Here is a 12,502-nt window from a genome sequence, read left to right as displayed (position 1 = left end):
CTAGCGGACCAGCATTCATGCAATCTACATTTCTACAATGACGCAAGGGATCGCACTGCCATAAAGTCATCAAAACAATACACACATGAGAGCCAGACACACAAAACAGGATTATACAACTAATCTCCTCAGTTTGATTCAATAATAATACAAGCTGCTAAAGTGTAGAAGGGATGTTAGATTGAGCTCAGCAAATGAGGTTATGAGAGGAACAAGATAGAGCCGAGTGAAAAAGAGAGGTTCACGTCCAAACTCTCCTCTTTTTGTGAGCCTGTTACATAACATCCTTCTGAACACATTTCATCCAAACCTCTCTACCTCCTGCCCTATTTTCCAGCATCTCTGCAAATCATGACTCTTGTTTTCATTGTATTTGACAGTCTCACATGATGTTTCATCCTGCTTTTATAGACGAAACAAATAGCATTTTGTTCCATTCCACAGAGTTTCCTTAAAGGTACCTTAACCCTATAAAGCCTACTGTATTATATTTAATACACAAACTTTTCTGATCAGTCTTTTCTGATTGATGGTTTATGTGTTTTTTAGAAAGTAAAATGCCTTTTAGTAATTCTAAAAGCATTTCCCTTCGGGTCATGTTCATGTCGTTTTGCTGTGAAATCAGATTTTTATAATAGTAAACGTGCGATCAAATTTTAAATCATTAGTAATATTTAAAGATTATATTAAAATGTGAGTGTCAAAAAGGCTTCTGAGGAACATTTGTTAATCTCTCAGTTATCATTGGATTGCATTGCATTATGTGTTTTGAATAAATCATAAAACTACACATTTAAATAGCATTAGTCTGCTATTGTCAGTCCTCTGTTGTGTGTGTCTTGTGTTTCAAAAATAAACAAAAATAATATCAGTCACCAAAAAAGCAATATCAGGTAGTCTCTAATTTGGACTACTGTGTCACACTGCGTAGGAGTTTCACATTCAGTGTGGAGAATCGTTTGCTGCTGTAAATTTGTCACACCGTGACCGGTTAGGACACAGTTGTTTTGTTGATCTGTACGGATGACATTTAGTAATTGCCATGAAACAATGCACATTCTTTTAAACTTGAAAAATCACTGCAGTAACGCCTGTATATTTAAACCTGGACCTGTCAAGACTTGTTAGCATGTTGAGGGAGAGTCAATAAGTTATATCACACTGATTATTAACTTATGTATCCTTTCTAAATGTCATTTTATCCAATCACAATCTGACTTTACACAACACTTTTACTGTTTTTGTTACTTCTACAGGGAATAATGAGAATTAAAGCATTTATATCTGAACACATTATCAGTTGGAAATTCCATGGAAAGATTTCACCAGGATACAATTTGGTCTGTGACTGTGACAAAAGGTTCTCTATGTATATAATCATGTGCAATCAATTTACAACCGTTGATATGTGAATGAGTCAGTGGATGCTATCAATTCAGTCATAAAGCTGGAATTGCAAGAACAGACAAAACAAAGCAACTGATAGGAGTGGTTCCATCATGTTCCTGTGCTTATGTCCAGAAGCTCCAACATAAACAATAAAACTAAATTATACGGATTTGTAGGATCAATATCACTGAACACAACAGAACACAAGCAGAACAAAGATTTTTTAAATACATTTTTACAACACGCGATCAAAAATAATCAAATATAATAGTGTAAAATATTATAATTTAAAATATTAAAATGTGAAATGACATTTCAATTTTAAAATATATAATAAAATAATATTTTTTTATATATATATATATATATATATATATATATATATATATATATATATATATATATATATATATATATATATATATATATATATATATATATATATATATATATATATATATATATATATATAAAAGGGCTGTCAGCGCTAACGCATGCAATTAATCTAAAAATTTTAACGCGTTAATTTTTTAACGCAAATTAATCGTTTGATAAGGTTTGACCCCAAATTCTTGCCGTCATCGCAGCGCACAAGGTAATCATTGCCTGCGTCCCAATGTGTACCCTATCCATCCTAAATTCTGTGATATTAGTAATTTTCAATACTATTTAGGGCAGATAGGGTGTATAGTATGCACATTGGGATGCACAGATTGTGTGATTATGAGGCGCCGGGCTGGACAAAAGTGAAGCGAATGCCGAGAGAGCGAGTGTGTCTGAGAGAGAGCGAGAGAGAGAGAGAGTGCGCGAGAGATATGTATAATCATATGTGATAAGGGTAACAGCGAACCAGTGTTGCCAGGGTCGAGGTTTTCCCGCACAATTGGGCTATTTTGAAAATACAGTCGCGGGAGAAATTACAGAGCCGTGGGTTGTGTTTTTTTGGGCTACTTAATTTACCGCGGCCGCCCAAGGTATACACACGTGATCGCAAAAGGAAGTTATTACAAACACTCGATGGTGGTTTAAAGTGAGTTCTGAGTAAAAGTGTACTATTAATCTCATAAATTGTCTTATGTAGCATGATGCTAATGTTAGCCTCTAATGCACCTGCAGAACAGGTCCAATTCTTCTTCATAATGCATTTTATCATAATACTTCATGTAAGGTCGCAAGAAAATGTTTTGTTGTATTTATTTAGAAATACTTTTGATAATAGTTGGGTAAATGTGTACTGGGATTGAAGCGATGTGGCTTGGTAAACGTTTTATTGCCAAAATAAAGGCTGATAATGGCTGAATTAAAACAAAAGAATAATAAGGATTATGTCTCATACCTGGCAGAGATGTGAAAGGTTCTGTTCCCTTAAACTAGTTTGTCATGCAGAAAATTCTAGGAAGCTTCCTTGTTCCTGGAATACTCATTCATTCTAGTGTCACCTTGTTGTCATTTTATTATTATCACCACAATAAGCAAAGATGTGTTTTCCACTGATTCACCTGACTTGTTAGTATGCGCGAGAGAAGATGTCTAGATAAACCGAGCGGCTGCTGGGGGATTAAGGCCAGCTGCGGATCGTGGCTATTTAATGCTAAGCAATGGCTCTCTTTTCCTCCCTCCATCCGGTTATGTTCAGGGCCTGTGTAAGCATGCTGGAGTTAAACTTGGCAAGCAATCTGAAAATGTTACATAACATAGAACACCACACAGCAACCCAGAGACAGTCAGCGCAAAACCCACGGCAGAGTAACTGCGCTCTGGAAAGCAACAATGTTGCAATACGACATGTAAATCATACATTTTCACAGGACTAACTTTCCAAATCTTGACCAATTATACAGAAACATCACTGTTATCCAATATTAACTGCAGCAGTGGGACTGAAAACGACCTGAGAGTTTCGATCAATCCATCGGTTCCACTTAAAAATCAATGTTAGGATCTCATGGCGACTGGTACCGAAGCCACAAAAAGTCCACATAATTGGTCTTTTATCTAATCTCTCACGTCAAGGCACCTCCGTCTGGAGGAGTGGGCTTTCGCAGATAATAAATCACTCTTTACGCTGACTTTTGCCAGGACTCTGTCAAACCTCCTGGATCTGATTTATAACGCAGCATCAAACATGGTATGTTACGGTTCCTTTTCTTGCTGACTCAGACATTCTGTCCCAAAAGGAGTCTGTTCTTTTCCTCAAGCCTCTGAGCTCCACTGCCAGACCTCAGGGAGAAAACAGCTGGTTTTAACAACAGAGATCTATCATTGACACATCCCTCCCCTTCCAGCTGGAGCAGTTCCAGGGTGGACTCTCCACATATTTGTTTCTATATTGTATCATTCTGGAGATTTTCACTTAAAAGTATGAAAGCAATGAAAGAGAGTAGAAGTAATACAAGTAAGTGAGCTTTGACACTCTGTGTTTACGGGGCGTATCACAGGTAAATGAATGATTTTTAGGTTATATATTCCACTCTTTGTTTTTTTTTTGTGCAAGTTTTATGCACAAAAGAGGGTCCTAATAAAGTTGTTTTGATGCTCAGGACATTTGAGTTTGATCTGGGTCACGTCCTGTTGGCATTCGCCTTCTCTCACCCCTACTTTTTCTGTCTATGCTCAACAGTGCTGTTATGGTTAACCAAAACTAAAGCTAATAAAAAATAAAGCTAATAAAGATTAATAAGCAAATTATATTAATAATTAAGTTTAGTTAGTTTTTTTCCAATTATTGAATTTTTAGTTATTAATCTTTCATTAATAAACAAATATAACTAAAACTAATAACAAAAAGTAACAAAAATGACAAAAAGTACATAACTATTAAAATTCAAATAAATTAAACCAATTAATAACTGAAAACACTAATAAATAGTATAATAGTGCGAGTGAGTGTGTGTGTGTGTGTGTATATATATATATATATATATACACACATACACACATTTAGATAGATAGATAGATAGATAGATAGATAGATAGATAGATAGATAGATAGATAGATAGATAGATAGATAGATAGATAGATAGATAGATAGATAGAATATATGCCCCCTCAAAAACTACATATACATACAAAATACATAAATATATATAATAAAAAAAAACTGACAAAATTGTCAATAAAAAAATAAAGTTGTCAAGATCATGGATCGAGTTAAAATTAAATGTATAATGAATATTCATGGGAATAATTAATCAGCCACATTGCACAGCTGTTTGATTATGCCAGCATTTATCTGAAAACCTAAGCCCAGTTATTTTCCATACACACAAAAATGTTTAACATCTTTAATTGCTAAAAACCTCAACAGTCAACTGCTTGAGCTCGGGATTAAGTAAATGTTGTGGTTTAGTGAGACCTCAGTTCAAACAGCAATAAATCCTGTGCAGGACTTCACAAACAGCTTAGCTATTAAACAAAGTTGTTAAATCTCAACCATGGTTACCAATCACCTAACAATAAAAAAATAAATAAAAATCCAAACAAGCACTGTACCTGAATGAATGGCCATATCCTTCCAAAGGATACAATCACAGCCACTCTTTATTAATCCATTTCAAGACCGGAAAACACAACAAGCTGTGAATGAAGTTGAATGACTAAACTCCGGGCTGTTCTGCTGAGAGATCCAAGAACAGCAGGGTGTGTCCGTGTGCCGCTCACCTTCCTCAGCTCTGCACCGGCGTGTGTGTGCACGTCCTACAGATGTGGGTGTGTTAGCTGCTTAAGTGCTGCTTTCAGGCTCCGCTTTCAGCTGTGTTGTTGAGCAACTCCTAGTTTTCCTGCTCCTTGAAGCCATTTTTTTTTCATTCCAGGAAATAGGGGAGGAGAGATCAGGAACTTTGTGTCCTGATGTGAGGTCACTCGTTTACTATAGAAGTAAACGTGTGTGAGCCTCAAGCCAGAAACCGAAGCCAAAACACATTCCAGATCACCTTTAGCCCTCTGTCATTCTCCTGACCGCCTGCTTTCTTAGAGGCAGGATTTCTGCTCTGTACACAAAGTTATGCAATCAAGTGCTTAGGATGGCTACCCAACACACATCCTTCCTCAAGCCTCTGTTCCCTCGTCCAAACTTCTTCACTTCAAACAGGTCTTAGTGATTACTTAAGCTGCACATTGCTCATTTTGACAACTGTTGCTTGAATTTCCAAGATTATAATTTAGAAAAATTACCTCCAAACTCACTGAAGTTATTTGTTGGCCAAAAATGAAACTTTTGCACAAACTGTTCTAAAACTGACAAAAATACTCATTTTAAACAGTATTTTAAAATAATTGTAATAAAATCATTTTCTAGTTAAAATTAGTTATGTGAATTTCTTTGAATTTCAATTCATTATAATTCTACTGCAATTCTGCATCCCATTTTCTACCTAAAAGCATTTTAAATTCAATTCTCAATATAACATTTTACAATAACATCTAGGTCCCAAATTGTTGTTTTAAGAATGTCACTTTTTTGGAAATGCAAAGAAATGCAAATTTGGATTCGCGTCTGAATTTTGACTACAATATTTCTCTATAGACAGCGAGTTTGTTGCGCACAGACTACACTGTAAAAAATCAAAAGTTGAGAAGACTTAAAAGTTTAAGGCAACCAGCTTCAGGACATTTTTGAGTTCTCTCAACTTACTGTATTCAGTTTATTCAACAAAATGTTGAGAAAACTCAAAACTTTCCTACAAAAAACAAGTTGAGAAAACAAAAATCTCCTAAAGCTGATTGCCTTAAACTCAACTTTTTCTTAACTTTTGATTTTTACAGTGTAGTATGTGTGCATCAACTGTAAATGGGACCACTTTACTGTCAATATATCAGCATTTACATTATATCTAATTAAACCTGCATCAAAGACTTCAGATATACAAAAACAAAGTTGGTAAAGTCATAACAAAAAGCCATAATCACAGAAATGTGCACTTCGGACCACACATGCACATTGACTGGTTCAGCCTGAAATATAAGCTTTCATTAATGTTATTTGAGCAACATTTATGGGACAGTTAATATCGAATTTTGTTAAATGTGAGATTTTAAGATTTCAGGATTTCCCCATTCAAGCAGACAGGACTTGGGCTTGGATTCCTGAAATAGCTTTCCAGAGACATTGCAAATATAGCTGCAGAGTGAACAGACTTTCCTTGAAAGAGACTTTGCCTGCATCTTTTCAAATGCATGCTGCTTTTTCTTTTCTTTTTTTTCAAAATCGTTGTTAACAGTAACTGATCTGCTAAATAGCAGTTTCTGTGGTTATTTTTGTCTGTGCATCCCTATTTACATGCTAAAATCCATCCAAACGCCAACATTGTTTTCTAAATGCCTTATAGCGATCACTTCTATTTTGTGCAAGAGAAAATGGAAGTCTTGCATTAACATGTCTGCTACTACCATTTAACCCTCAATGAAGTGCAGCTCGGGGGGCTGAAGACTGGAAGAAGGGAGCGGTGGTGACTGCAGGCTATGAGCTTCTAAGGGGCTGTTAAATGGGAGTTTAACTCTTTATTAGCATTCCTGCAGTTCTGAAAAAAAGCAACAACATCCCACCACTCACCTGGCTACCACAGCAAACCTTACATAACAACATCCCACAGATTTTTCAGAATGAAAATGTAACCCGTCTGGAGTGAAATCACAGCATGCTGCAGCGTCTGTGCATCTTCCTGCTGGCGCGGTTTAATCTTAACTTCCTTAAATCATCCTTTCCTCAAAGCTTTCTGAAGTCAAACCGAGTGTCTGCTGTATATCAGAGAGCTGAACAAACACGCTTTGAAGTGTACTTCTACATGTCACACAGATTTAACAAGCCATTTCACTTTCAATAATGTACACTTCCTTGACACCCTACTCCCACAGGATCTAAATATTAACTGCATTACAAAAAGAAACTGCATTACATAACTTAATGAATCAGCCACCTGCACGATGCTTATGCATTTCCTTGTTCACGATTGCCACATTTAGCATACACACAATCATAAATCAGCATAAGATGTTCTCTTTGTTTCCTGCTTTAACGCTGTAGAGACTTGTACGCTTGAAGTGACATACTGCCAAGTATGGTGACCCATACTCGGAATTTGTGCTCTGCATTTAACCCATCCAACGTGCACACACACAGCAGTGAACACACACACCGTGAACACACACCCGGAGCAGTGGGCAGCATTTATGCTGCGGCACCCGGGGAGCAGTTGGGGGTTCGGTGCCTTGCTCAAGGGCACCTCAGTCGTGGTATTGAGGGTGGAGAGAGCACTGAATATTCACTCCCCCCACCTACAATCCCTGCCGGCCCGAGACTCAAACCCGCAACCTTTGGATTACGAGTCCGACTCTCTAACCATTAGGCCACGACTTCTATGCATATGAAATTGTAACATTGCAACTGATCGAATTACTTCATTATGGTGTGCTAAATCTAATTAGAAAATCATCCTATATACATCAACAGAACATGTGTGTACATCCTGTTGTTGTGAGAAACATTAAAACTCCACACTACTAAATTCTAAAATCATTCTTCATAGTAACCTAGTGGCTAATGAAACGCAGTTTCACCTTATTTTGCAATGTACAAGTACAATGTAAACACCACAGCATTTGAACATTAGGGCTGAGTATCAATATTTGCTGATTCAATTTGATTCACAAGCTCTTGATTTGATTACAATTTTATTTTGAAGATCATAATTAATTGAACATTTTAAATCAGCCCTAATGAATATGGTAATAACTAAATACCATGTGTAAAATGTGAGGTCAGCAAGTGTATAATTCTTTTTTTTTTTTAAGTCTCTTATGCTCAGCAAGTCTGCATTTATTTGTATAAAGTACAGTAAAAAAAAGGAATATTGTAAAATAGTATTACAATTTAAAATAAATGTTTTCTATTTGAATATATTTTAAAATGTAATTTATTCCTGTGAAGAAAATGCTGAATTTTCAATAGCCATTACTCCAGTTTTAAGTGTCACCGGATCCTTCAGAAATCATTCTAATATGCTGATTTGGTGCTGAAGAAAAAAGTCTTATTATTATCAATGTTGAGAGGAATTGTGCTGATGAATATTTTAGTGGAAACCATGACACTTTTTTTATTCTTTGATGAATATAAAGTATAAAAGTACAGAAATGATTTGAAATATCTTTACTGTCCCTTTTGATAAACCAAAATCTGAATTAAAAAACCTAACGGACCCCAAACTTTCGAACGATGATCATACACTATTATATATGTAGGCTACATATGATATTGAATGGAGAGATTGTTTGAATAACTTAACTTTCGAAGGGAGTTTCACTAATGGATTAGCACTACTGTGCCGTAACTCACCATTCTTGCGTTCTTTCAGGGGCAGTAAGCTTGGTAAAGACTGCAGAGAGAGTTCCTGCAGCTCACTGGTCACCGCCTCGCTCTGAGGACTGGGCACAGAGCCGCTCCCCAGGGCAGACACCATGTTGCCAGGGCTTAGCTCCTCCCCACGCTTGACTTCCTGCGCTGCCAGGGTGACAGGTGGGTGAAGCAGTCAGACCTGTAACAGGTTTTAATTATAAAAACTTTAGAAAATGTTTGATACAGCACAGTCTGTGCCAAAACAAAAATTGAGCCTTGCATGTCCTATTAACCTATATTAAATCACTCGCTTACTTAAACCAGTGAAACCACTGTGGGTGTGTTACATGTTTTATAAAGCACAAAAATGACAAGTTCACACACGAAGCACTGTGCAACTCGCACTGGCACTCACACACTCAATGTCTTCCAATATGACTGGAGGCAGCGATTTACACAAGCATGTAAAATAATATCAGGTAGAAAACTCAAAGCCTCCAGCAGTAAGTGATTTAGGAGATTTTTGGAAAACGCTTTGTCTGGTCTCCTTTTTCGACAGAACAAAGAGCGATTGTATGGCTGTCTAATCTGCGAGTGAGAATAATTCAGAGTTCTACACATCTGCTGCCCTGTGCATATTCATTTGTTAAGTATTTTGGATAATTTGATAATGAAAAATGCATGAAAACCTACAAACCATAGTATAACGCAATGCATAGTATTAATAAAACTAGTGCTGTCAAACGATTAAGTTTTTGTTTACATAATATATGAATGTGTACTGTTTATATTCATTATGTATATATAAACAAACACATACAGTATATATTTTGAAAATATGTACCTGTTTATACATTTAATATATTATTTTATTTTATATATAAATATATTTAATATATAAACTATTTTTTAAAAATATAAACATGCATATGTTTGTATTTATATATACACATAATAAATACACACAGTACACACACATATATTATTGTAAACAAAAACTTTTATTTTGGATGCGATTGTTTGACAGCACTAAATATTTAATATCCAATTTCAGAAGTAGCTAATGAAAAATTCAAGAAAAATTTTAGAACACAGAGTATAGCACATGATTTGTACATACAACTTATAACTTTTTTTATTTTTATTAAAAACTTAAGTTGTCACTCACTGAATGAAATCAAGCAACCAGCACATTGTGCAAAATATTTCTTTAGTGCGTTCACAACATTTTGTTTTTATTTTGGAGAGTGTACAAACACACACATATAGTGGATTAATTTGAATTACCCACCCATCTGTTCACATCTCCATGTTGCTGATTTTGTAATTTAGCCTTTTTATTTATTTATTTAGCTTTCATTGTCCTTTTCTTTCTTTATCCCAACAGTTGGGCAGAATGCATTAAGCAGAAAAAATCTGGCATAAGCCCTGGAAAGAAGTCTAGGACAATCCCTGTAGCTGTAAAATCTCCACATGGAGCATTAGACCCAGTTTCCAACAAGACATTAAAAACAACTTGAAGTATCATCTGACTAGGAGCACAGTAATGGCAATGGTCATTCTGAGCATTAAAACTGTGGAGATGGCATTTACAAATGCACATTATGCAACTCTCCATTTGTGAGGTAATGTAGCACATCTACTGACATTAAATGGACTGTGCACTCAAAAATGATAATTCCATCACCATTTACTAACCCATTTACCAAAGAAGATATTTTGAAGAATGTTGGTAACCAAACAGTTTTGGTTTTCTTTGACTCCCATAGTATTTTTGCCTATGTTGTATATTATATAAATCAATGGGAACCAGAACTATTCAGTTGCCAACATTCTTCAACATATCTTCTTTTATACTCCACAGAAGGAATGAAATCTTACAGTTTTGGAATGACAAGAGGGTGAGTAAATGATAACAGAATTTTCATTTTTGGGTGAACTGATTTATTGGGAGTAGATCTGATTCTTAGAGGAGTGTTGCAGAATGCTGTTCTTAAAGAGCAACCAAATCAAAGTCTAACTGTATAACAGAGGTAATGCATCGAGTAAGCATTGTCCATCCTGTTAGCTAATGCATTCTTCATTATAATCTCATCCGCATCCAGAGTCTATTGATACGCCTATCCCACCCTCCCGTCCCAAAAGAAGAGAGGTGGGGTGGAAAGAAGAAAACATTTTCTTTTAAGCAGTTATCTAATATTTGACAAGCCTTTTGGGACTATTTCAAAGTTTTCCTATTGCTGTACACCTAACCATTACAGCAGAGTTTCAAGACCCATGGCAAGTTGTGCCCTTTTCTTTGAGAAGTAGTTTTAGATTACAGTACATTGTATCCTGCCAGCTACGAAACCAAATCAATAACGTGTTAATATTAAAACCTGGCTGGCTTATCACATGGCTCTCTAGAACACTTGATTCTGATCTAAGAGGTAATACTGTTTATGACGATGCGAAACTGTACATTTCACAGTTACTCATGGAAACATGCTGGTTCTGCTTTTGAAGCACTCTATGCCTTCTCTCTTCTCATTCCAAGGCAAATCAGAACAGCTAATTGGCGACACTGTGCAACTTAGTAGTTGCAATATAGCAGTTCAGTTTTAAGTTTATGGTTAGCATAAATTGATAAATAGAGGTTCCCAACCAGTGGGCGTCGGCAAACTTCCAAGGGGGCAACAGGATGAATTAAAAATATTTAAATGAATAAATTACTAAAATGTTCAAATAATTTCTCTAATTAACATAGAAATGCTAAAAAAAAAAAAAAACATAAAATCAAGATGTAAACCGAAATCTTTTTTTAATAAATAACCGAATGAGAAAATTAATCCAATAAAACAAGTGGTTTGTTTAAATATATATATATATAAATATAAATAAAAGGCAGCTGTCACACTTGGAGCATAAATGGTTAAGAACCACTGCTTTATATAAGCATAAACTATTTTTCTTTGCAGAATCTTTAAATTAATATACAAGATAGATAAAATAACTGTAACACTTTATTTTAGGGTATCTTGACTAGTTGTTTATTAGCATGCATATTACTAGAATATTAGCCATTTATTAGTACAAATTAAGCACATATTAATGCCTTACTCTACATCCCTAATCCTACCTAACACCTAAACTTAACAACTACCTTACTAACTATTTATAAGCAGCAAATTAGGAATTTATTGAGGGAAAATTCGTAGTTAATAGTGAGTAAGTGTTCCCTATTCTAAAGTGTAACCCACTATTCCTTATATTTCTAAGAAAGGGATTATCTTGCAAGAATATTCCAACTTTACAGGGGAAACAGTGTTCAGACATGCAGTGTTCAGGTCTAGTACACTGACAAGGGCAAAGATATAAAGCTCTCTGACATTCCTCATTGTGCAGGTCCACGCCTGCCTTTAACCATCAGCCACAAAAATAATGCTAAAAACCTTCACCTGAGAAATTGGCAAGTGACGCAGGTAACCCCATACCCCATTAACCAGACCAAATAGCATAATATGGATAGGCACGGCCTTCTGGAGTAGGTCAGAAATTAAGAATTTGTCATGCAAGTACAGATGACTTGTTAATCAATATTAAATTGCACGATACCTTAAATATGAGATCCACAGTAACAGATTTCAGCATTATTTCCACTCACAGTTTGAGAGCATCTTGAAGGCCCTGTGAAAGAGAGGATCAGCATGTGTAATTAAACTTTGTGTATAGACAAATACATAATCATTGTACAATATCTCAAAGCCAAACATTTACATTACGCCATGAGTTACAGATACGTG

The 12,502-nt window shown here is 35.5% G+C and overlaps 1 protein-coding gene across 4 annotated transcripts in view; it reads right to left on the bottom strand.

The window, feature by feature from the left end:
• The window catches only part of LOC306852129 (myocardin-related transcription factor A-like), a 37,839-nt gene that overhangs the window by 24,594 nt on the left and 743 nt on the right, over positions 1–12,502 (bottom strand). For 2 of the 4 annotated variants that reach the window (XM_079388786.1, XM_079388785.1), the window contains exons 2-3: positions 12,315–12,386; positions 8,721–8,919 (exon numbers count right to left, since the gene is read on the bottom strand). In XM_079388786.1, coding sequence (XP_079244912.1) covers positions 8,721–8,844 — 124 coding nt within the window. In that variant the 5' untranslated portion in view covers positions 8,845–8,919; positions 12,315–12,386. Of the gene's footprint in view, positions 1–4,882; positions 5,080–8,720; positions 8,920–12,314; positions 12,387–12,502 lie in introns of those variants that run through there. The other 2 variants (XM_079388788.1, XM_079388787.1) reach the window with 2 other exon arrangements.

This window comes from Barbus barbus, assembly GCF_936440315.1.
Source record: "Barbus barbus genome assembly, chromosome: 32".
Classification (NCBI taxonomy): Eukaryota; Metazoa; Chordata; class Actinopteri; order Cypriniformes; family Cyprinidae; genus Barbus; species Barbus barbus.
This window is presented reverse-complemented; position numbering and strand designations above follow the sequence as displayed.